The sequence below is a fragment of the Rutidosis leptorrhynchoides genome, chromosome 2 (genome assembly GCF_046630445.1).
Source record: "Rutidosis leptorrhynchoides isolate AG116_Rl617_1_P2 chromosome 2, CSIRO_AGI_Rlap_v1, whole genome shotgun sequence".
NCBI lineage: Eukaryota > Viridiplantae > Streptophyta > Magnoliopsida > Asterales > Asteraceae > Rutidosis > Rutidosis leptorrhynchoides.
Window position 1 is genome coordinate 126,830,042 of NC_092334.1, and position 27,589 is coordinate 126,857,630.

The 27,589-nt window shown below is 31.6% G+C and overlaps 1 protein-coding gene across 1 annotated transcript; it reads left to right on the top strand.

The window, feature by feature from the left end:
• Window positions 1-18,466: 18,466 nt before the first annotated feature.
• LOC139891371 (ISWI chromatin-remodeling complex ATPase CHR11-like) lies at window positions 18,467-26,425 on the top strand. Its single transcript, XM_071874336.1, has 25 exons — window positions 18,467-18,796; window positions 19,049-19,180; window positions 19,288-19,394; window positions 19,686-19,798; window positions 20,458-20,555; window positions 20,659-20,838; window positions 20,917-21,138; window positions 21,458-21,592; window positions 21,677-21,959; window positions 22,047-22,120; window positions 22,288-22,508; window positions 22,599-22,686; window positions 22,775-22,868; window positions 22,965-23,153; window positions 23,230-23,261; window positions 23,356-23,432; window positions 23,518-23,607; window positions 23,740-23,812; window positions 23,925-23,979; window positions 24,060-24,118; window positions 24,228-24,393; window positions 24,523-24,701; window positions 24,780-24,995; window positions 25,349-25,456; window positions 26,146-26,425. Exons 1-25 carry the CDS (start codon window positions 18,599-18,601, stop codon window positions 26,161-26,163), a joined length of 3,207 nt encoding a protein of 1,068 aa, XP_071730437.1. The 5' UTR covers window positions 18,467-18,598; the 3' UTR covers window positions 26,164-26,425.
• Window positions 26,426-27,589: the final 1,164 nt, after the last annotated feature.

Genomic DNA, 27,589 nt, shown 5'->3' on the forward strand with positions numbered 1-27,589 from the left:
AATGAGCAAATGCACAGCGGAAGATTTCTTTCGTACCCGAGAATAAACATGCTTTCAAGTGTCAACCAAAAGGTTGGTGAGTTCATTAGTTTATCATAATCAATCATTTTCATCATTTTAATAGACCACAAGATTTTCATTTCCAGTTCTCATAAAAATACGTCCCATGCATAGAGACAAAAAACATTCATATGGATTGAACACCTGGTAACCGACATTAACAAGATGCATATAAGAATATCCCCTATCATTCCGGGACATCCATCGGACATGATAAAATGACGTCGAAGTACTAAAGCATCCGTAACCATGGATGGGGTTTGTTAGGCCCGATAGATTTATCTTTAGTATTCGCGTCAATTAGTAGATCGGTTTACTAATTCTTAGGCTACCAAGCAAAAAGGGGCATATTCGGCTTCGATCATTCACCCATATAATGTAGTTTCATTTACTTGTGATTACTTGTACCATATAACAGATAGAAACAAAGAAATATAATAGTAAGATCGTGATGTCAAACAGAATTTGATTCTGTGAGGGTTTAATTCAGTATTTTTTTTAATTAAAATTAGTAACAATAATACATATTTATATTAGGAGTCTGTATGTATAGTTCAGTATATATGTGTATATATATACTCGATATATGTACTTATATATCTATAAATGTGTATCCTATATATGTGTGTATAATTTATATTCAATATTGATAATAAATAGATATAATTATATTAATTATAATACAATTAATTAAAATTAATTAAAATACTAATAATAATAATAATAATAATAATAATAATAATAATAATAATAATAATAATAATAATAATAATAGGAATAATAATATTAATATTCAACATTATAGTTATTAATAATTATAAATAACAATAATGAATATATTTATTATAAAAATGATACTAATATCATTAATGGTAACAAATAATTTTTGTATTATTTAGTAATAATAATATAACAATTTAAATGTATCAGATTCCTATATATATATATATTAAATTAGTAATATTAGTAATACTGATATTAATATTGATCATAAATAATAACATCTATTTTTTAACTTGTAATCAATTATATTGATATTACAATCATATATTTAATATTTAATACTTATACTTATATTTACACACACACACACACACACACACATATATATATATATACAAACAATTGTTCATGAATCGTCGGGAATGGTCAAAGGTTAAATGAATCTATAAAAATAGTTCAAACATCTTGAGACTCGGTTTATTAACTTTGCTTATCGGGCCAGAATCATTTACAGATTAGGTTTAAATTTGGTCAGAAATTTCCAGGTCGTCACAGTACCTACTCGTTAAAGAAATTTCGTCCCGAAATTTGATCGAGGTCGTCATGGCTAACAATAAGAATGTTTTCTTGACGAATATGGGTTGATAAATAAAGTTTTATTACCATAGAGTAATATGGATAAATCGATTTGATTATGAGAATAGTATAGGTGTAGCTATCACAAAAGAGTGAAATGAGTAAGTGTAGATCCGTCATATCTTTTGACATAGATAGGATTGATTTTCGGAGTTCAAGGAATTTAAAGAAAATCTCCGAAATCTAAAAGATTTGATTCTTCGGCGAATAATGAAATTAAGATCTCCATAATTAAATACGGCGATCTGCCTCGATTGCTTTATCTGATATTTCACTATGAATTCACCCCTTTTGTTTCCTTTATATTTTTGGAGTTTCGAATGAACTTAATGTTCTAAACAAGAAAGAACGTAATCGCACGATTTGATTTGTCAAATTACCAGAATCACTGAGAATAGAACTATCAAGAATATATTTTCTTGATATGTTCCGAAGTTAAGCAGAATGAAAGTGTTATGTAACATGGCACGTGATGACGTTATGATCTGTGAATCATCACGTTCCATTAGAAACTCAGCATGACTTATTGTAATATAATCACGTTGATCAAGTGTCATTATATTATACTAATTCATGCATCAATTTCTTTACATTTCTCCATAATTCATTCATAAATTAAACTTAGATTTTACAGAAGTTTCCAATATAATGAAACACTGGAAGCACGAAGAGGTATATAATTTCGGACAAGAATACTTATGAAAATATCCTCAGAAATATCGAAGATATTTATGATGATATTTTGGAATTTCTAAGATCGAAGGTTACTGAAGAAAATTCTTCCGTAATGATTTAGAATAATTAGAGAGCAAGATATTTGCTAGAGATTTCAGCATGTACTGAATCGTCTGAATTCGTTAAGTTCAGGTTTAATCCTGGTGATTTGTCCGCATCCTCCTTCATAGTTTTGCATAATCCACTTTTCAGTATTAATTTTCTATTGAGTGTTTCCAACACTCTATTCTTTATCATCAATATTCCGACGGTTAAGGTCATTTACGGTTTTTGCTACTTCATTCAGCTTTTTCAACCTTCCGAGTATTAATTCGTAGACTAGGTGCTTTTCAGAATTTCATAATGGAAGATCATAATTCTAAGAGATAAGGATTATATGTATACATATAACTGTTGATGTAGACATGCTACGAGATTTCAAAATACTGATCGCCAATTCTCAGTAGTTGGTATGGCAATTCTCGTTATCAGATGCAGATGAGTAGATGTTAGGGTTTCAATGAACATAATAACTTTTCAGAAAGTCACGGATCAATGAAGTTGCTGGTAAGTTCACTAATGTGGTGGAATATAAACTGTTCCCTGGTAACGATGACGAAGGGGCAATCGTATACATCAAGGTAATAATAAGACTAGTACGATTGAAAAGTCGAAGTTGCCTTGCTAGAGCTGTGACAAAATTGGCTATTTTGAAAAAAAATCTGCAAAGTTATTCTCGGTAATAATAACACTAAAAGAATTAGCACAGCTACGTGTTACACATTTACTCAGTTTTCGAGAGTGTTTCAGGTGCATAACTATATGCATCAATCTTTTCTTCCATAGATGAAGTGCGGTTGACTCATCCTCTCGATTGAGGTGTTTTCAAGAATCATGAAAGGTTTGAACGCAGATTGTAATCGCCAAGATACAAATGAGGTTTAAGATGAAATCAAGTGGCAAACTTGAAGAAATGTTTAGTTTCATATGTTATAATCAATATTTTAATTCATTTTAATTGTCCAATGTTATTAGTCCACAGTCGATAGTCCACAGTTAACAGTCCAATGATTCATATATAGTTTAATATATAATATTCGAATTAATTAATACGTATCGTGACCCGTGTACATGTCTCAGACTCGATCACAACTCAAAGTATATATATTATTGTAGAATCAACCTCAACCCTGTATAGAGAACTAGATCATTACTGCATATAGAGTGTCTATGGTTATTCCAAATAATATATATAGATGCATCGATATGATATGTTAAAACTTTGTATACGTGTCCCGATATTTAAAGTGCGTAAAATAACAGTAATTAAATGACGATAAATAAAGTGCGTAAAATAAATAACAGAAATTAAATGACGATAAATAAAATTGCGAGAATTAAAATTGCGAAAAATAAATTGCGATAATAAAATGTAATAAGGAATTAACAGTTAGCTAGGAACAGTTAGCTAGGATTTTGTTAGCGCGGATTCTTAACAAAATTTCTCATAGTTAATTTGTTTATTTCTAACAAATTTTATTTTGTCAAATATTTTCTTTATTATGCCACTTGTTGGATTCTGATAGGTCAAAATCCAAGTATGAAATTGAATGGAAATGGTTATTCTGCGGTGAATGGATATGTATATCTGTGGATGTAAGTAGGATAGTAAATGACCGTTGAATCAGATTCGAAGAATGTACAGTGTAACTTATTAATGTGAAATCTTATATATTCCTAGGGTATTACCTACCCGTTAAAATATTTTCATCATTAACAGTTTGTACAAAAGAATTTTTAATTACAATCTTTGTGAAAACATATACACATATATATTTTCTTCAGATGAAATCATGGATTTAATGAGTCAATAGGGTATTAGACTCATTTGATTTACCGTTAGAACAAGAATATATAATCTCTAAAACATTAGAGATTACATTATCGCCATGAAGGACGAAAATAATTGATGTAGAACGATACGTAGAATGATGATTATACTCGAGGTACAGAATGAGATGTTGAGGCATGGATTGTTGATGGTACTGGTGCTGTTTATTGATGGTACTGTTGGTGCCAGTGATGTTGCTGAAGCTGGTAAATTTTGCACCATATTCTCCTAATTGTTTACTTGAGCGCGAAGTTTGCTAACTTCTTCTATTATTCCGGGATAATTGTCGGTCGGTACGAGCGGATGAATAAGGTTTAGAATTGTGGATAGAATATAATCGTGTCAAACTACTCTGGAAATGAGGCTGAAAATGGTGTTTCGGATAGATTCGCCAGTAAGTGCTTCAGGTTCTTCGCCAAGAGGGCAATTTGGTTGGTGGAAAGGATCGCCTTCTTCGCGTCTCCATTGATTAAGTCGACTACGAACCCATCAGATGAATTGGGGATGGCTGATTGATTGATTCATTCTAGTGACACCGCTTTCGAAGCTTAGGTGAATATTCATGTCGGAATAGCTGTCGGAATAACTATCGAAATAGCTATCGAAATTTGAGGGACTCGAACTGGTTGAGGGATTCATCTCGTACGATCAGATAAATGATTTTCGATAAAAAAATAGATTATAGGATGTAGAATAGTACCCTATAATACATAATTTACATATGCATATATAATACTAAAATCTCATAAGTTACGGATGAATCTACGGAAGCTGTTAGGTAAAGTCTATAGTAACAGATACGCTAAGATATGAATTTTGTCTATACACTATTGATGCACTAACTACAGTAAGACGTGTCTAGACTAAAAATGATAAGTAGGTAATTTTCTAAGGATGGTAAGCAGATGATTTCCGACTAGAAATGATAAGCAAAACTTTTGACATGCAGACACGGTCGAAGTCAGACTCACTAATGCATCTAAACAACTATCAGTTAGACATACTAATGCAAGACCTGGTTCGCTAAGACCACCGCTCTGATACCACCTGTAGTGACCCGTCCTAATCCATTTGGACGAATACATTACATTTGGTTACATCGCGAGGTACTTGACCTCTATATGATACATTTTACAAACATTGCATTCGATTTTAAAAAGACAAACTTTCGTTTCATCAAAAGTTGATGGCATGCATACCATTTCATAATATATCCAACTATAATTGACTTTTAAATAATAATCTTGATGAACTCGACGACTCGAATGCAACGTCTTTTGAAATATGTCATGAATGACTCCAAGTAATGTCTCTAAAATGAGCAAATGCACAGCGGAAGATTTCTTTCGTACCTGAGAATAAACATGCTTTCAAGTGTCAACCAAAAGGTTGGTGAGTTCATTAGTTTATCATAATCAATCATTTTCATCATTTTAATAGACCACAAGATTTTCATTTCCAGTTCTCATAAAAATACGTCTCATGCATAGAGACAAAAATCATTCATATGAATTGAACACCTGGTAACCGACATTAACAAGATGCATATAAGAATATCCCCTATCATTCCAGGACATCCATCGGACATGATAAAACAACATCGAAGTACTAAAGTATCCGCAACCATAGATGGGGTTTGTTAGGCACAATAGATCTATCTTTAGGATTCGCGTCAATTAGTAAATCGGTTTACTAATTCTTAGGCTACCAAGCAAAAAGGGACATAGTCGGCTTCGATCATTCACCCATATAATGTAGTTTCATTTACTTGTGATTACTTGTACCATATAACAGACAGAAATAAAGAAATATAATAGTAAGATCGTGATGTCAAACAGAATTTGATTATGTGAGGGTTTAATTCAGTATTTTTTTTAAATTAAAATTAGTAACAATAATATAGATTTATATTAGGAGTCTGTATGTATAGTTCAGTATATATGTGTATATATATACTCGATATATGTACTTATATATCTATAAATCTGTATCCTATATATGTATATATAATTTATATTCAATATTGATAATAAATAGATATAATTGTATTAATTATAATACAATTAATTAAAATTAATTAAAATACTAATAATAATAATAATAATAATAGGAATAATAATATTAATATTCAACATTATAGTTATTAATAATTATAAATAACAATAATGAATATATTTATTATAAAAATGATACTAATAACATTAATGGTAACAAATAATTTTTGTATTATTTAGTAATAATAATATAACAATTTAAATGTATCAGATTCCTATCTATATATATTAAATTAGTAATATTAGTAATACTGATATTAATATTGATCATAAATAATAACATCTATTTTTTTAACTTGTAATCAATTATATTGATATTACAATCATATATTTAATATTTAATACTTATACTTATATTTACACACACACACACACAGATATATATATATATATATATATATATATATATATATATATATATATATATATATATATATATATATATATATATATATATATATTTACAAACAATTGTTCGTGAATCGTCGGGAATAGTCAAAGGTTAAATGAATCTATGAAAATAGTTCAAACATCTTGAGACTCGGTTTATTAACTTTGCTTATCGGGCCAGAATCATTTACAGATTAGGTTTAAATTTGGTCGAAAATTTCCGGGTCGTCACAGATAATTAGGTTATGAAGTTAGAATGATAATGAATAAGTTTATGATGGTTTGATTATGATGGAATCATAATGATATTGATGACGATGAGGTGATGAATACGGATGAATGATGTTAGTAACGAGAGTGAGATTATGTGTAACAACCCAAACCAATAACCAACCAAATACGCGAAACAATTTTTTTTTTTTTATAACAGTGGAGTGAGCCATGCGCACCACCTCAGGGTGCGCGGCGCGCACAGGTCAGTTTTCAGTTCTGTCCGGTTTTGCAATTTTTCAAATAAAGATCTCCCACTTCCTGACATATTTAGACGTAACGCTTTTCACAACATGTCATAATAGTTAAAACTCACACGATTCAATAATAAAATGAGTTTTACAAAACGGGGTCCACATCGGCCGTTTTACGAGTTTCATGCAAAACACGAGTTTCGACCACATTAGTTTAAATTCCAAACGACACTAAGAGCATGGTGTTTGGGGTTAAACTACCCAAATCTCGGTCAATCTCCAAAAGCTATCACATCCAAAAGCGTCCCCTATCAAACAAGCGGGAATCTCTAATCCAACCGTACGTCCTTACCCTTGTCAACGCCCGAGCCTATAAAAAGATAAACAACGAGAGGGTAAGCTAAAGCTTAGTGAATGCAATAATTATACATATACATATATAACTTACTTACTTGCAAACACTTACAACAAATTCGCATACATACTAGCAACATAATTAGCATACCTTTATAATGTATAACGCTAAGTCCTCGATAACATAAGCTAGTATAACAATATCATATAACGCAGCGATACAATATGTTACAACACAATACATAAGCATTGATGTTCACAACACCCATTAGTATTCGAATCCCAAGGCTAGCTCAACGAATGGTATCGTAAACATCGAACTTAATTCCCATTCGTCCCAATAAATGTGGTATCGTCAACATCGAACTTAAACCAACATATGAGGTATCGTCAACATCGAACTTAAACCCTCATCGAATTTCACTATAATAGCGGTATGGCTTCGTCAACATCGAACTTTAAATCCATACATGAGGTATCGTCAACATCGAACTTAAACCCTCATCAAAACGAACCAACAATATACTCTAGGATATGGTATCGTCAACATAGAACTTTAACCCATACCCCACAAGTAAATAAATCATATACATACATATATAATTATTCCACTCACCTCAACGATTTGGTGATGATTTTATACTTCCAAATGCTTCAAAGCCGAGTACCTAATACAATAAGTACTCAATCAACAAACAAACTTGTTGGGCTAAACACCAACAATTCACTCAAGTGCATTTAATGACTTAAATGCATTAAATGCCCCATTTTTACCAAAACCGCCCCTTAAGGGTTAAGACCATCGTCAATCACTTAAAAGCTAGTGATTAAGGTCTATCAACACTAAATATAACACAATTAGGGTAATTCATACCCATAATCCCCAACTAGGTCAATCATTAACCCCTTTGACTCATTTAAAGTCAACACACCCATTTCGGGTCATCCACTAACCCAACTAACACCCATTTACCAACTAGTTAGGTGTGCTAATAATTAACTAACCAATTAGGACTCATAAATATCAATTAACACTTTGAGACCCTAGGTTAGTTACCATTGAGTCTTCATGACTCCATCTTACCCAAGAACACCTAAAATCAACAAATATGGGTTTTATGTTCTTCATTTACCCAAACCCTAACCGTACACAAAATCAAAGTAAGGAAATCAATATTAGAGCTTACCACTACAACCACAACGTAGCTAGTGAGTAGATGAACGACTTTAATACCCGCACTTTGGCCCGAGAACAACTTCTTCCTCTTGGATTTAAGCTTTCTCACTCAAGAAATCACACTCTCTCTCTAAAATTAAAGTGAAGAAGATAAGGTTGTTGAAAATGGAGTGAATGATACCCCAAGATCTGACCTACTGGCCTCCAACTCGTCCACAAGTGAAATTACCAAAATGCCCATCAAAATATCTGAATAAAACAAACAGAACCCGGCTACAGTGAGGAGTGCGCCAGGCGCACCCCTAAGTGTGCGCTGAGCGCACCCTGTTCAGTTCGCCCTCTGACCTCTGTTTTAATATACAAGGTCACCCACACTTCATGTACCCTATTTACTCTGCTGTACAATGAAGATTAGGGTCTTACAATATGATATATGATTACGATCATGAATTATGACTTATGATTTTGATTATGATTGTGATTATAAATATGATAATGATAAGGCGATTATGATACAAGAATAATGGTGATATTAGATCATGATAATGATGATGAAATGATAAGTGTTTGATGAAGACGAACTAATTAATCATGCGGGTTAATACCAAAACAAATCGTTGGTTCGTTGGTTTAAAGGTTTAAACGGGTTAGCGGGAGGTTGCAGGTTCAAACCCGGACTTGGGCATTTTTTTTAAAGGACTACTTCTTTGAGGTAGAATTTCTATTTACTTATTATTATTATTATTATTGATATTATTATCGATATTATTAGTTATTGTTATTATGATCAGTATTATGATTATTATTATTATCAACATTATTACTAATAAAAGTTACCATTTTTTTATTACTAAAACAATTAAAAATTACAATTATGACTACTATTATTATTATCATCATTATTATTAATATTATTATCATTATTAGTATTATTATTAAGTAATATTATTATTAATATTATCATTAGTATTATTATAAGTCATACTAATACTATAAATCTTACCATTTTAGTATTTTTATCAATATTATGATTATGATTAGTATTATTAATATTATTATAAAAATGATACAAATTATTAGTACTTTCATAAATATTAGTATTATTAACATTTTCTAAATAATAAGAATTATTATTATTAACATAAGTATATTATTAATGTTATTATCATTATATTATCATTACTAATATTAACTTAGTATAATTAGAACTACTGTTCTGATAAACAATTTAAATATATAAATAATTATGCTTAACACATATAACCTAACAAAATATTTATATATATATAAAATGAATATATGAAATATAAATATATTATTAATATAAAAATAATATAATTAATAAGATATATATATATATATATATATAAACTTATTCGATTACGATTATGTGTATTAATATATATACAAATGATATAGGTTCGTGAATTCAAGGCCAACCCTACACTTGTTCAGTGTCGTCATATGTATTTTTACTACAAAATACAATATTGTGAGTTTTCATTTGCTCCCTTTTTAAATGCTTTTGCAATATATATTTTTGGGACTGAGAATACATGCGATGTTTTATAACTATTTTACGAAATAGACACAAGTAATCGAAACTACATTCTATGGTTGAATTATCGAAATCGAATATGCCCCTTTTAGCTTGGTAGCCTAAGAATTAGGGAACTGGCCCCTAATTGACGCGAATCTTAAAGGTAGATCTACGGGAACTAACAACCCCCATTCTGGAATTTAGAATGCTTTAGTACTTTGAGTTTATCATGTCCGATGGGTGTCCCGGAATGATGGGGATATTCTATATGCATCTTGTTAAGGTCGGTTACCAGGTGTTCACCATATGAATGATTTTTATCTCTATGCAATTTGCGAAATGCCTGATATGAGATGATGTTTATGAGAAATGAAATGAAAATCTTGTGGTCTATTATACTATTGAAAATGATTATTTATGATAAACTAATGAACTCACCAACCTTTTGGTTGACACTTTAAAGCATGTTTATTCTCAGGTATTAAAGAAATCTTCCGCTGTGCATTAGCTCATTTTAAGGATATTACTTGGAGTCATTCATGGGATATTTCAAAACACGTTGCATTCGAGTCGTTGAGTTCATCAAGATTATTATTACGTCAATTATAGTTGGATATATTATGAAATGATATGCATGCCGTCAACTTTTGATGTAATGAAAGTTTGTCTTTTAAAAATGAACGCAGTGTTTGTAAAATGTATCATATAGAGGTCAAATACCTCGCAATGAAATCAACTATTGTGAATCGTTTATAATCGGTATGAACGAGTCCTTTCAATACATATGCTACTGATATAAAGTATATGATATGCATGTTTTTGGAAAGCTGGCGAAAAATTATTAACTTTTCATTTAGAAATCGCGTGATTTCGATAAACGGATTAAAAAATCTGGTCAACTGAACTATGTTTGACGTTAATTGAAATTGTATTTGAAACTGTAAATTAATATTTAAACAACTTGTCTATGAGATTGATAAATTAGATTTTTAGATATTACAATACTAATCGAGTAAATGAATTTCTATATAAGGCACGTCTCGTTTTGGTAAACAATTGTCAAAATTGACTGTCTTATCAGGTTTTAAAACTTTATAAACACTATAATCTAATTTTACAAGTATTGGAAAAACTATGTGAAATAATAAAATATGTTCGATTGTCATGATAATTCAAATATAATATAGCTCCTGAAATAAATAATATTTTGAGTTTGATAAACTATAAATTCGTTCAATTATCAAGACTTATATTATGTTAATAAACATGTATAGATTTAAAGATCATATTGGGTCAGGTTGACTTTTGAGATGACTTTTGTTAACTTTTGCATGTCGGTCTCGAGCATTGGGATTGTGATACACTATGACCTGACCTAGATTGTTAGACATGTATTGACCAACATATGTTCTCTAGGTTGAGATCTACGGTTATTTTACATTTCGAGTTTCGGTCACATTTCGGTGAATGACCTTATGTGCTGCTAAAGTGAGTTTCATTTGCTCCCTTTTTAACTGCTTTTGCAATATATATTTTTGGGCCGAGAATACATGCACTTTATTTTAAACGCAATGGATACAAGTACATGCTAAATTCTACACCGAGTTTGAACCAAAAATCCTTTAGCTTTGGTAACTAGTAACTGCCGGTTATAAGAACTGGTGGACGCGAGTAGTTATATATGGATCCATAAGGCTTGACATCCCCGTCTGTTCCATGTATAGAAACCCTAGCCTGAACTATAAAACAAACGTATGCTCTTTGAGTTTAGTACACGTTGGATTGCGTGTATTGTACATGTTGGCTGCATGTATGTTAAAACAGGGGTACTTATTATAATGTTAAAGTTTAGTTACCAGGGTGCTCAATCTCGTATAATCTTTTGATAAACGTTTTGGATGAAACAACTGAAATCTTGTGATCCACCTTTATATACAGATTATGCGCAACATTAAAACTATGAACTCACCAACCTTTTGAGACGACCCGTCCTAATCCATAAGGACGAATACATTACATTTGGTTACATCGCGAGGTACTTGACCTCTATATGATACATTTTACAAACATTGCATTCGATTTTAAAAGACAAACTTTCATTATATTGAAAGTTAAAGGCATGCATACCATTTCATACTATATCCAACTATAATTGACTTAATAATAATCTTGTTGAACTCAACGACTCGAATGCAACGTCTTTTGAAATATGCCATGAATGACTCCAAGTAATATCTCTAAAATGAGCAAATGCACAGCGGAAGATTTCTTTCATATATGAGAATAAACATGCTTTAAAGTGTCAACCAAAAGGTTGGTGAGTTCATTAGTTTATCATAATCGATCATTTCCATAATTTTAATAGACCACAAAATTTTCATTTTCATTTCTCATAAATATACATCTCATATCAGGCATTTCGCAAACTGCATAGAGATAAAAATCATTCATATGGTGAACACCTGGTAACCGACATTAACAAGATGCATATAGAATATCCCCAAAACAAAATCCTCTCGTCTGTATAATAATAAGTCGAAGTACTAAAGCATCCATACCTCGAATGGGGTTTGTTAGGCCCATAGATCTATCTTTAGGATTCGCGTCAATTAGGGGTACTGTTCCCTAATTCTTAGGCTACTAAGCTAAAAAGGGGCATATTCGATTCGATAATCCAACATAGAATGTAGTTTCGATTACTTGTGTCTATTTCGTAAAACATTTATAAAAATAGCGCATGTATTCTCAGTCCCAAAAATATATATTGCAAAAACATTTAAAAATGGAGCAAATGAAACTCACAATACTGTATTTCGTAGCAATTATGTATATGACGGCACTGAACAAGTGCAGGGTTGGCCTCGGATTCACGAACCTATATTAGTATATGTATTTATATGTTGGTCAATATCTGTCTAACAATTTAAGTCAAATCGTAGTGTATCACAATCCCAATGCTCGAGACCGATATGCAAAAGTCAACAAAAGTTAACTTGAACCAAAATGACTTCTAAAATCTATACATGTTTATTATATAACTTAAATATAGTCCTCTTATATATTTAAATATATTTATTAGATTGTATTAAATTAAATAATAGAAGTCATATATTAATAAATAAAAATTTATATTAAAATTTATATATGATAAAAATATACTTTTATATATCTCAAGTAATAAAATTTATACAGTTCACTCAACATCATAAAAATATAGTGGTATGTATTATTAATGTAATTGTATCACATATTTATTTGATAAAAAAAATATTGATAATAATAATAATGAATAAAAGTTGTATTATTTTGTAATAATAATAATATTAATTATTTTAATAATAATAATAATAATAATAATAATAACATTATTTATGTTTATTAATTATAATAATAATTTTAATAATAAATAATATTATTATAACCATGTTAATGATAATAACAATGATAATAATATTGTTGTTATTAATAATACTAATAATATTCATAAAATGACAATTTTAATGAATACATTTTCTAATAATTATAGTAATCTTAATAATAACAATACTTTTTAATATTAACTGTAATAATAATAATATTTTATATAAAAATAACAATTCTATTCAAAATGATATCTTTTAATAATAATAACACTAAAATGATAATAATAATGATATTTTATAATAACAATGATATGTTTATTAAAAATGATAATTTTAATACAAATGATAGTTTTAATACTAATGATACTTTTAATAATAATAATGATAAAAATAATGAAAACGATATTTCTATCTAAATCAATATCTTACAATATTTTAATTTCACCATGATACTTATACTCATTATTTCCTAATCGATTTGTTTAATAGCTTTTAGTCCTCTTTTATATCCCATTCATAATAATGATAATAATAGTAATCATAATAATTAGATGATACAATATTAGTTTTAATGATAATGATACTAATAAGAATAATTATAATAATACTAATGTTAATACTAATAATTATTATAATGATAATAATAATAATAATAACGATGATAATAATAATAATAATAATAACGATAATATTAATAATAACCTTAATGATAATAACGATAGTAATAATAATAACAATAACAATTTTTAATGATAATACTTATATTAATAACAATAACGATAATAATAATAATAATTATTAGATAGTAATAGTAATGACGATAATAACGACGATAGTAATAATAATCATTTTAATAATGATACTAAAATTAACGATAATTCAGTTGCCTATATCTTTTAATTCGTTTATCGAAACCATTCGATATCTAAATGAAAAGTTATTAATTTTTCGCCAGCTTTCCAACGACATGCATATCATATACTTTATCTTAGTAGCATATGTATTAAATTCATGATTTATCATAAACTATTTAACGACGAAACTAAGCATACAAAACATGCATAATCATATATATTCGAGCACTAGTCAGGGATACACTATTAATATATAAAAGATAAGATATGAATGATCACATATCAATATTGTGATTCAATATTGCAGGAAAGTACGTAGACGCAACGAAAATGATAAACGTTAGGTTGACCTTACGAGCAATACCCTCGAACAATACCCATAACCTCCATAGCTATAACCCATAATTTCATTAGCTCTATCCCGTTTGAAAACTTATTTTGAAATCGCCTGAACATAACTCCGTCGTAGTATTTTATGTATATTAATAATATCTTGAAATAATACTGAGTAAATATATATATGTAAATCGATTAAGAGAGTTTAGAGAAATATATTTTCAAGTTTCTATGAAATAATGAAACCTATTGAATTCTATTTATAATAGACTTTTGAATTATTAAAGTGAATTATTAAAGTATGAATTATTAAAGTGAATTATTAAAGTGTGAATTATTAAAGTGAATTATTAAAGTAAATTATTAAAGTATGAATTATTAAAATGAGTTATTAAAGTATGAATTATTAAAGTGAATTATTAAAGTTAAAGTAAAGTAAAAATAAAAAGTAAAGGTAAAGTTAAAGTATAGTAAAAGTATAAAACTATGTACGTATAATACGCATATAAAAAGTACAAATTATGCGCAACATTAAAACTATGAACTCACCAACCTTTGTGTTGACACTTTTAAGCATGTTTATTCTCAGGTTCCTAGAAGTCTTCCGTTGTTTGCTTATACGTTATACAAGCTATGTGCATGGAGTCAAACATGCTTTATTCGAGAAAACTTTGCATTCACAAAATCATCACCATGTATCTTATTTGACTGTATTGTCAACGGATGTATTGTTAGAAACTATTATATACGATGATTGTCTATACGTAGAAATCATCAGACGTCGAAAACCCTGGATTTATATATTCATTTATGGTGTACCTTTTCAAAAGAATGCAATGTTTACAAAACGTATCATATAGAGGTCAAAACCTCACTATGAAATCAATGAATGATGTATTCGTCCAAATGGATTTGGACGGGTCATCACAATAACCAAATTAACATTTCTTCTAATGGGCAATTAAATTTGCCAAACAAGTTATGTGGAAGTTAATTAATAAATATGAAAAATTTAATCAAAGTTGCTATGAAATGTGAAAGAGAAACAGGAGAACGAGTGGAGAAAAGCATAAGGTGTTCCGGTGTCAATGGTGGCTCACGGTGGTCAGCGGCGGAAGTATGCTTTCTGCGGTGTTTCAGTTCGTGGAAAGCCCGACACTTCTGGAACAGGAGCCTTGGCGGTGTACACGCACTAGGATGACCGAAAACAACTCAGTAAAAGTGACTGAAATTTCTTTTCGGCGACGTATGTGGCAGCTCGTGGTGGCCGTATCTAAACGGTCTCCGGTGAAAATTGTACGGTTGGGTTCAGGATGTCGTTACGAGTTTAAGGATGTTAGTCTCAACTTCTAAAACGCTCGAGTTAGGAGCAATTGCCAATAAAAAATTTGGGGTGGTTATAAAGTTTGATGGTAAATTGGTAAAAAAGCTGGAAAAATAACGTTATGGAGAGGAGAGAAATTTTCAACTTTTGATATAGAAAAACTAAATGCCAGTAATACGTATTACATCTTAATGGGTATTTTGGGTAGTTAAGTAAAAATACAGTGGATTTATAAAAAAACAAAAGTGGAAATATCAGCTTCCCATTGCAAAGGTGAATTGGGTGCAGAAAAAGACTTCTCACCTTTTGCTACATTGTCAACATCATGCCCCATGTTTTTTGCCTTGAAAAGGGACATCTTTATCTCCTCTTCAGCTTTTTTTGAACTCCCCATACCTTTCCTTTTGTTCTTTAACTGCTTTTGACACCTTTTCTATGGAGTTGTGGATCACTCTTGGCTTGGTTACCAACTTTGGAGCATTTGACTTTTGAGGAGTTTGAAAATTCAAATCCAAATTTGTAACGTCTACGTCCCCTCTTCCAGCTGACTTTCTTTGACTAACGGTTGGACTTCCGGTACCGGAGGTTCAGCTTTGTCACCGGAGTTCTGTTCATTTGAGAGATTACCAGCTTCCTGTAACAACTCATTATACTCCTTGATGATAACATCATTAACCGTCTCCATAAACTCCTCTTCGATTATCTCTTCAACCCAAACCTTACTAAAGAGTATGTTTTCGATATTAGTCTGAACAAATTGGTTTGTGGGACCCGATTCTTCAGTTTTAATAAGAGCTTGCAACACATCAGGACGTTGAAAAATGTGTGACATAGAATCGACGTGTAAAACTCTTCCAAAAGCTCTAGCAGCTTCGATGGTACAGTTGAAGGAGCAACAATTATAAGGAATCTCTTTGATTGCAGGTTTTATGATTCTAGAGAATTTGTTCTTGTAATTAATCATTGGAATAACTAGAATGAATTCTAATTCGTTAATCGTAGGCCTCTTTGTCATTCTCTTGGAACTCTCTTCATCTTTACAAGAAACAATGTACCCATAGGAACCCCAAGTTGAAACCGAAAGAATAGCGATTGATCTGCTTTTTAACCATTTAAACAATTTTGAAGCCTTGACGGGTACCTTGTCTACTATAAGAGCCGTCAAATGTAGGTGTCCAGTCACGTCCTGGTTAATGGCCAAATTGATTACAGGAATCGTATTACTTGAAAGATTCATCATTTTTGGCTTTTTAACTACTACTGGAGGCTGTTGAGATTAATTAATGAATTTATTTGGGATACACCTTGGATACAAATTTTCTATTGTCTATGTTACTAATTTTTGTTTGTTTCAAAAATGTTTTGTCTATTAAAAGTTATCGAACGTCTCATATTACTATCATTTATTATATTATTTTCAACAAATTAATTTGTTTAATATTTCAAGTCATATTTTACTGCTATAAAAAAAATTAAATGGCAATTTTGTGGAACTGATAAAAGTGCATTAGCTAACGTAATTACAAATTCATGTTAGGCTAAGTTTGTTGTAGTTTGTTTTCTAGTTAAGAGACAGGCCATGATTTTTCCCCTTGTATTTTGTTGGTTCTTTCAGCCTTAAATCAAAAGCTTTGGTAATACAGTATATTTTAGTATTTCGCAAAAAAAAAAAAAAAAAAAAAACAAAAAAACAAAAACTAGTGTACTAATATTTTATATGTTTCACGCAAAATGTATTAATATACAAGTTTCTTTTTATTCCCATACATTAATTATTATTATTACCACTTAAGTTAGTATATCAGTATATGAATCATCAATCTATTTTTTCATTGGTTGCCACAAATATATTTCAAAATCATCTCTAAATCATCTTCATTTACAATTTTAGTAACTTAACATGAAATTTTGCTATATAAACACTTTCTTTGAAATCACTCTAAAAATATAATTACACACTCAACGATTCGTATCGTCATCATTAAGTACCAAGACTTATTGATCTAAATATAACTACCATATGATAATTTGGATAGATGACATTAACATTAAATACTTCCTTTACTGTCATACATAAAATGCATCTATGCGAATGTTATGTTTTTTGTATGTGTTGTAATGAAAACCAAAAAGCGAAAATCCGAATCGATATTCTGATGTTTAGCAGTTAAAAACGAAGGGATACAACCTTTACGGGCATGCGACAGTGTCCAGTCAACTCTTACGGGCGCGCAATTCGCGCTCTCCGAATTCGTTACTAAGTATAACTATATAACTATTGCTTTTCAAGTAAATCACAATTACTTAAAATATAATTGTTAGATGACGTTAAAATCAACAAAAAAAAATCCGACCCAAACGGATCCAAATTTACTGTACGGAACAACTATACTTGAAGCCCATATCCCTAACTCAAGCGTTTTTATTTTTATTTTATTTTATCTAATATATATATATAAGCGGGAAATAATTATTTTCCATAATTCCATAATAAACAGGCGGGAGTTTTATCACACTCCAATTAACCAAACACTTTGACCTATATATACATACACCTATATCTATTTATCCTTATGCCCCAAAATCTCATTTTCTCGTGTTTTTTTTCTCTCTCGTAACTCGGTGATTCGCTATTTTGCCTCCTTTTCTTCTTTTCGCCTCTACCACAGCAGATTCAAAACAACTAAAACCAAAACCCTAATTATTCGATCGATCTCAAATGGCGAAACGTTCTAAATCGAAGGAATCAGAGTCTGTGTCTAATTCATCCGAAGAAGAACACGTAGACGATCAGGTCGAAGAAGAGGACGAGGAAGAACTTGAAGCCGTTGCTCGGTCGGTTGATTCCGACGAAGATGAGAACGCGGCCGCCGACGTTGATCTCGCCGGTGAGGAACAGAATGACGATGAAGAAGAGGTAAAATTTGTGGTTTTTAGGGTTTAGATGTTGTTAATTAGGCTAGGTCACATTTGATTTTGTTGTTTTTACTGTTTATTTTTGTTTTAACGTGATTTAATGATACGTTTCGGAGTGATTTGTTTTAGTTATAGTTGTGTGGTGATGGATTTGTTCTTAGCTAGGGTTTATGTTTGTGTATAGCTACATGTTAAGTGTGTATTCGTTTTAATAGGTGGTGAAATTGATTTACATGACATGAATTGTTTGCAGGATGTAAATGAAGAGACTACTAATGAGATTAGTCATCGTGAAAAGGCGAGGTTAAAGGAAATGCAGAAATTGAAGAAACAGAAGATTCAGGATATACTGGATCAACAAAATGCTTCTGTTGAGGCTGATATGGTGTGTTAATTACTTAATTAGGAAAATTTTGTTGTTAAATACAGTAAGAAATTTGTCTTTTTTGTTCGATTTAGCTTTACTGACTGTCTGTTATTGTATAATTACAGAATAGCAAGGGAAAGGGGAAGTTAAAGTTTTTATTGCAGCAGACAGAATTGTTTGCTCATTTTGCAAAAAGTGATTCACCTGCTGCTCAGAAGAAGGTGAAAGGAAGGTATAGCCTTAACTTTTAAATGTCAGCATGGAAATGATGCAAACTTTTTGGTGGTTTTTATGTAAATTTAGCTTATAATTGGTGTGTATTTAGAGATGACCAATGCTTGGATAGACTTTATGTATATTCATGATGTTGTGGATGCTGTATATATGGTCTCTATTTTGGTGACCTTTTTTGAAGGTTATTGGTTGTTAATAAGAAGACATTTATATGTAACATTTTCTGTCATGTTTAGGTATTGTGAAACGCATTTGATGCGATTGACTGATTTTATAATTTGGTGCTTAGGGGTCGTCATGCATCGAAGATGACTGAAGAAGAAGAGGATGAAGTGTATCTTAAGGAGGAGGAAGATGGTCTGTCTGGATCGGGACACACACGTTTGTTGGTGCAGCCCTCTTGTAAGATTTCTCTTATTTTATCTGTCTTAGACTGGTATTGTGTGATTAATTTTACATTTAAACGGAGATGTGTTTGTGTTACTACATTCATAATTGATTGCCTCTAGATGGTGTACTTATGTCCTAGAGTTGTTTAACTAACATGTTTGGTGGCCTTTGCATGCTGTTACTTATTTTGGGCAATTGTTTAACCTCGAAGTCAGTCAGTTGTATTATGATTAATTACATAATATTACCACTAATTGTACTTCCATACTTTATGTTAAAAAGATCCAAATTGTGACTTGGCACAGAGTTTAAGAAATCTCTTGGCCATGGAACTCTAAGCTGCCCCTTAACTGATAACTGTATACAACTTGAGCAAAATCACAGTCACCAAAGCATTTGTTTTATTTATGATCAATGGGCAAGGCTATTTTATATGCTACTTAAGTTTGATATAATTATGTGAGATGACTTTAATAAAAAGTGTAGCATCGTTTTTGGGGAGAGACAGTGTATTGTTTTGGCTTTAAGCATATTTGAAGATGCCACTTATAATCTTATGCAACTTGAATTGTATTTTGATAGGCTTTTAGCTAACATGCTATCATAATCTAGAAAGCATAGGTTCAGCTACCTTTTGAGATTGATTTCGGGTTCTGTAACTTTTTTGACAGGTATTACAGGGAAGATGAGAGATTATCAGCTTGCTGGGTTAAATTGGATGATAAGATTATATGAGAATGGTATCAATGGAATTCTTGCAGATGAGATGGTATTGCCAGTGATTCTGTTTTTGGCATTTCTTCTGTGCAAACTCCATATTTGAGCTTTACTTATTAACGATCACTGCCTTTTTTTTAATTATTTTTGTTTAGGGTCTTGGAAAGACTTTACAAACCATCTCTCTGCTTGGTTACTTGCATGAATTTAGAGGAATAACTGGTCCACACATGGTTGTTGCTCCAAAGTCCACACTTGGTAACTGGATGAATGAGATTAAACGGTTTTGTCCTGTATTGCGTGCTGTAAAATTTCTAGGGAACCCAGATGAAAGGGTATGTGACAAGCTTTTGTTTTGGTTACTTTATTGCTAGTTTATAAAAGCTTTCTAGTGTTAACACTCAGATTCACAGAAATACATTCGTGAGGAGCTACTAGTTGCTGGGAAGTTTGATGTATGTGTCACTAGTTTTGAAATGGCCATTAAAGAGAAGACTACTCTACGTCGCTTCAGCTGGCGTTATATTATAATTGACGAAGCTCATCGAATCAAGAATGAGAATTCACTTCTTTCAAAGACCATGAGGATATACAATACCAATTACCGTCTTCTTATCACTGGGACACCTCTTCAGGTATTGAACACAATTGATTCTTTGCAGTTTGCATATGCTTAATACTTCCATTTCTCGCTACAAATCAGACAGTGGTTTCAATTTGTTTTTGGGTTTCTGTCTTGTAAGACTTTTTACACCTCAATGCTTCAGATATATGCTTTTACACATGCTGTTTACTTTATCTGATTTTCATGCATGAATCTGCATGGGATATGGAAGCTTCGGAAGCTATCATATTATTTATTTTTATTTACGTCTTTTTAACGAACCTCTCACATGTGTTAATCAACGTTAATAGTATTTGATTTATGTTTTTGGGTAATCTTTTGTTACACAGAATAACCTTCATGAGCTTTGGGCACTACTGAACTTTTTGCTACCTGAGATTTTTAGTTCTGCTGAAACATTTGACGAGTGGTTTCAAATTTCTGGCGAAAACGATCAAGAAGAAGTTGTTCAACAACTTCACAAGGTACGCTATGCTTTTGGTAGAGTCAATTGTTTATGACTTAGTGGGGAAGTTCTTTCTCATTGTTTTTTTTCTGTCAATGTTAAGGTTCTTCGGCCTTTCTTACTTCGAAGATTGAAGTCTGATGTTGAGAAGGGTTTACCTCCTAAGAAAGAAACCATTCTCAAGGTTGGGATGTCTCAAATGCAGAAGCAGTATTATAAGGCTTTGTTGCAGAAAGATCTTGAGGTTGTCAATGCTGGTGGTGAGCGAAAACGTCTGTTGAATATTGCTATGCAGCTTCGAAAATGCTGCAATCATCCATATCTTTTTCAAGGGGCTGAACCTGGCCCTCCTTATACTACTGGGGACCATCTTGTTGAAAATGCAGGTGAATACTTCTCCGTCTTCCCTTTATTACTGTACTTGGTGCTCACCATTACCTAATCATTTGACTTTCTTTTTCATTCAATTATAGGCAAAATGGTGCTTCTAGACAAGTTGCTTCCAAAATTGAAGGAGCGCGATTCAAGGGTCTTAATATTCTCACAGGTTCATTCTTCAGCTTTACTTTTGCAATCTTCTTCAGTTCTTTATAAATGTTATCATTGCAGTATTCAGTATTATACTTTATCTCAACTTATTTAGTTGGGTCAGTTTAAGTAAATATAAGTAATATATGCTGGTGAACCTACTCTCATCAGTTATATTTTTTATAGATGACAAGGCTGCTTGACATTCTTGAAGATTACTTAATGTATCGTGGATATAAGTACTGCCGTATTGATGGTAATACTGGCGGTGATGACCGTGATGCTTCCATTGAAGCGTTTAATAAGCCAGGAAGTGAAAAGTTTGTCTTCTTATTGTCAACTAGAGCTGGAGGCCTGGGTATCAATCTTGCTACTGCAGATATTGTTATCCTCTATGATAGCGACTGGTGAGCAAAGAATCTTCATCCTAAAGTTATTTTAGTTTTTCATCTGCTGAAAGTGATGTTAACTATGATGTGCATTAAACCGTTATGCAGGAATCCACAAGTTGATCTGCAAGCTCAGGATCGTGCTCATAGGATTGGGCAGAAGAAAGAAGTTCAAGTGTTTCGTTTCTGCACAGAGGTACTCCTCTTTCCTTTGTTTCACCATAAGATTTTTAATGATTGACCACTAATTTTTGCATAAACTAATTGCATATAATATATAATAGTATACTATAGAGGAGAAAGTCATTGAAAGAGCTTATAAAAAGCTTGCACTTGATGCTTTGGTTATTCAACAAGGACGGCTAGCTGAGCAAAAGAGTACTCATTCCTTCATACTTTATATCATACGTATCTGTATCTAATTTACTTATTGGATTTTGACATAACGTCTTATATTCATTTTACTACTTCCAGCTGTAAACAAAGATGACCTGCTACAAATGGTGAGGTTTGGGGCAGAAATGGTGTTCAGTTCAAAGGACAGTACAATCACAGATGAAGATATCGACAGGATCATTGCTAAAGGAGAGGAAGCAACTCGTGAACTTGATGCCAAGATGAAGAAGTTCACAGAAGATGCAATAAAGTTCAAAATGGACGACAGTATGTTGTATTTATTTATTGTTTATTCACATTACATTTAACATGGACACTTAATTAATCAAATTCTTTCATGCAGCTGCTGATCTGTACGATTTTGATGATGATAAGGTATTGGATTGATTAGTACTTGTTATATGACTTTGCTGTATTACTATGTGGCTTCAGTTATTAACGAGCTCTATTCAAAATTTTATTTGTGAAGGATGAGAACAAGGTTGACTTCAAGAAAATTGTCAGTGATAATTGGGTTGAACCGCCAAAACGAGAGCGGAAGCGCAAGTAATGGTCACCTTGACTTACGTTTTATGATGCTTACTAATCTTATAACCAATTGCCTGAATTTAATTTTTTGTGATTATTCCAGCTACTCAGAATCAGAATACTTCAAGCAAACTATGCGTCAAAGTGGTCCATCAAAGCCAAAGGAACCTAGGATTCCTCGCATGCCACAATTGTAAGATTCTGCTATTACGTTGTATTTTTTCCGTCTATGAGTTGTTGTATTGATTTGAAACTCAATAGTTGTTGATATTGTTATAGAATCCATTTCGAACATTTCTTTGAAATATGCTACTATTTATTGTAGGCATGACTTCCAGTTCTTCAACACACAGAGGCTCAGTGAACTGTACGAGAAAGAAGTGCGCTATCTCATGGTGGTAATAATTTTATCCCTCTAACTTTTTGTGACTCTTGATTATTTTGTCATTGGTTTAAGTTGCGTTAGTTCTTATATTTATTCTGATGCATTTGTCTTGGTTCCTTGAATAGCAAGCACAACAGAAGAATCAAGTGAAAGACTCTATAGAAGTTGATGAGCCAGAAGGTAAATAACTAACTTTTGGCTTTATTATTTCTTTTTGACCCTTTTGGTATTGACGTTCTATGTATTTGTTCAATTTGTAGAAGTGGGAGACCCTTTGACTGCTGAGGAGCAAGAGGAGAAAGAGAAACTACTGGAAGATGTATATCTCGATTTATCCAGGCCACTATATGATATATCATGTCACAAGTTTACCTAGTTTAGCGTGTCTATTTGGGTTAAATATTTGTTACTGACGTTTCGGTTATCAGGGTTTCTCTACTTGGAGTAGAAGAGACTTCAATACTTTCATAAGGGCCTGTGAGAAGTATGGTCGAAGTGATATCGCTAGTATTGCTTCTGAAATGGAAGGGAAAACAGATGAAGAAGTTGAAAGATATGCTAGAGTATTTAAAGAGAGATACAAGGAATTGAATGGTAAGTGTATGACTGTATATATATGTATATGTATATATGTGTGTGTGTTGTGTATATTGTCATCAGTATCTGATCTGTTTTACAAGTTATTTCATTTATTTGAGGCATTGACATGATATGTATTAACAGATTATGATCGAATCATCAAAAACATTGAGAGAGGTGAGGCTAGGATTTCTCGTAAAGATGAAATAATGAAAGCAATTGGAAAGAAACTAGACCGTTACAAGAACCCGTGGCTAGAGCTTAAAATTCAATACGGTCAGAACAAAGGGAAGCTTTACAATGAAGAATGTGATCGCTTCATGGTAAGAATATAACTCAGAATGTAATCTTAATCTCACACACTGATAATTATTATCTTAACAAGATTGAAAATATTACAGATTTGCATGGTTCACAAACTCGGTTATGGGAACTGGGATGAGCTGAAGGCGGCCTTTCGGACATCACCTTTGTTCAGATTTGATTGGTTTGTCAAGTCGCGAACCACTCAGGAACTTGCAAGGAGATGTGATACACTCATTCGGTTGGTTGAGAGGGAAAATCAAGAGTATGATGAGAGGGAGAGGCAGGCTCGTAAAGAAAAGAAACTTGCTAAGGTTTGATTTTTTTTCCATACAAATGATTTATACTTTTGACTTTGCAAAAAAGGCGGGTTGAGTAACTGGTCAAATGGCTGATTTTCTATTGGTCAGAATGGATGTGTCAGGTGGTTGACCCATAGCAGTTTTTGTTAATATTTTTAAGTGTGTACACTGTACACTATGGGGGACTATCGACCTGTATGGCTTTTTTTCTTACTTTTTCTATTTGATGGGCTTGACCCATTAAATATAGAACTATATTTTAAGCGGCCAATGTTGTAACCTTTAGTTTGCTGCTGCTTGTCATCTTTTATTCTTTAGCAATGGGGGTAGTCTAGTCACTTATATTATGAACTAAAATATTTCAGAACTCGACACCATCAAAGCGGGCCATGGCAAGACAAGTTGCAGAGAGCCCACCTTCTTCTTCGATGAAGAAGCGAAAGCAGTCATTGATGGATGATTATGTCAACTCGGTAATGACATATCATAATGCTTTTAACATATAAATAAAATGAGTATGAATATTATAATGTATATAGTTTCAGTTTTGTCACAAACTATTAAGTTAGTGCCAACTTTTAAAACAAACACTACACATGCAAATTTGAGCTAGGCCAATGATAATATTTAGCTCCATTGCATCGTAATGAATGTATTGTTTTGAGATGTCTTTTATAATAAATGGCTATAATAAATACAATAAATAAATATAAATATTATTATAGTTAAAAGGAAAATAATGTTTATGGTCAGAACAGGTCAAGTGCTATGAAAATTGACTTCAACACTATTGAACTACCATTATTATTCTTATTTTGTGTTGATCTGAATGTAAACTTGTTTGTTTTCTAAACATATAGTCTTTTAGAAAATGTCCTTTTAGAAATGACTCCGTATAAAGCCAAGTTGGTTTAAACCAGAAATGTTATTTTGAAAAAAAAATATATAAGGATTTTTTTTTTTTTTTAAGTTCTAGAATGGATGTACTGTAATACTCAAGAGGCCATTAATATGGCAACTGCCACAGATGTGTCCTTTGATTTCTTAGGGTGTACTTTTATGACTTGCCTGAGACTTTGCACTTTATTTTTTTTAGTCTTGTTTATGTTCATAAAATTGATAATTTATGTGTAAGCTGCTGACTATTACTATGATTCTGCAGGGAAAGAAGGGCAAGTGATTGAAATGTAAGAGCTTACTAGTTTTTGAGACATGCGAGACATTGTAGTAGTAATGGTAGTAGTTTCAGTACAATAGTATGCCTTGGCATATGTTGAATGCTATAACAGGCAAGAAGAATGGGTCTCTTTTTTTTCTGTGCGGTCAGGATTCAAATTGTAAACTTAAATCAGATTACTAAATTATGTTTTAGTGTTCTGGTTTTCGTATTAACTCAGAATCATAACTTATGTTATCAAGTTAATGACTTTCAAGTGTTTGCATGGCTCCATTGTGAAATGCCATAATATGCAAGAATGAATGGGTCTCTATTTTACTGTACAGTTAGGTTTTAAATTCCAACGTGGCTCAAATTCCTGGTTTCTTTAACGTACTGGTTTTTGTATCAACAAAGAATCATTGTTAGGAAGCTGGTATTTGCTACACTGGTATTTAAGTTTTCTTTTTATTTTTCCTCAAGTTTTTTGGTATTGAGGAGCTTATTGCAGAATAATAAGTGGAGTACTTAAAACAAGCTTTTAAAAAATATATATGCGTATGAAAGAAAAAATTACACAATTATCACTTTATTTCATGACTATAGCATGTAATTTTTGGCTTTTCATGTTCTCTACATGTTTTTAAAGCTAGTTTACTATGCAAGTTCGAACTTTAGCTTTAAAGATAATCTTTAGCTACCAGTTCTACTAGTTCCAATTATAAACTTCTAGCTTCACTTACAGTTATTAGTGGTTTGGTTAAACAAACATCAACTAAATTTTCAAAAAGGAAAGCTGTCGGGAGTTTATTAGAGTAATAGTCTGATACAGTATGAATCCACAACTAATGTATATGAACCGGAAGGAATGAACTTAGGAAGTAACGAGTAACGACTTCAATCTTTTGTTGCTGTTACTTCTCAGTTTATTGTTGAGGTCCTTCTAAAAGAGCGAATTCACGAGTTACAGATGGAAAAGGTTTTCCATATTCAAACTATCAGCGAATGATGGTACTTTTACTAGATTAATCGGGTTATCGCGTGACTGTTAAATTTTTTTATTTTTTTTTAATTTTTTTTTACGCCACACCAAAACATATTATGTTATTTAGGTTTGAACTTGAAATTCTTGTCAAATTACTTGTAGCGTTTTGAGTACATGCATTTGTAGTTAAGTTTTTCCCTTCTTTTTTTATGGGATAAAATAAATTTTTGATGTTCTAAACGGTATATTTGCATCCATCATTTAGATTTAGTATCATTTATCACTTTCGTCAACACAAGTTGCGTTTATAAGTTTTCTCCGAGTTTGGGTTCGGGTTACATTGTTAGCTTTGTTTTGCCCTTTTAGTCATTAGTTTGCGAGTCTTGATGCTATTGTTGTGCTTGTTTTTATTCTTAGTTGTTCTATAGTTTCCGGTCGTTAGTGTCTAGAGGCTCGGTTTAATTG

What these genes read in the sequence shown, in the direction of transcription:
- LOC139891371 (XM_071874336.1), top strand. Translation starts at nt 18,599, where the DNA reads ATGGCGAAACGTTCTAAATCGAAGGAATCAGAGTCTGTGTCTAATTCA. An exon ending in CTTCTGTTGAGGCTGATATG is followed by an intron (nt 19,181 to 19,287) that starts GTGTGTTAATTA and finishes GTATAATTACAG; the next exon opens with AATAGCAAGGGAAAGGGGAA. An exon ending in GAGATACAAGGAATTGAATG is followed by an intron (nt 24,394 to 24,522) that starts GTAAGTGTATGA and finishes ATGTATTAACAG; the next exon opens with ATTATGATCGAATCATCAAA.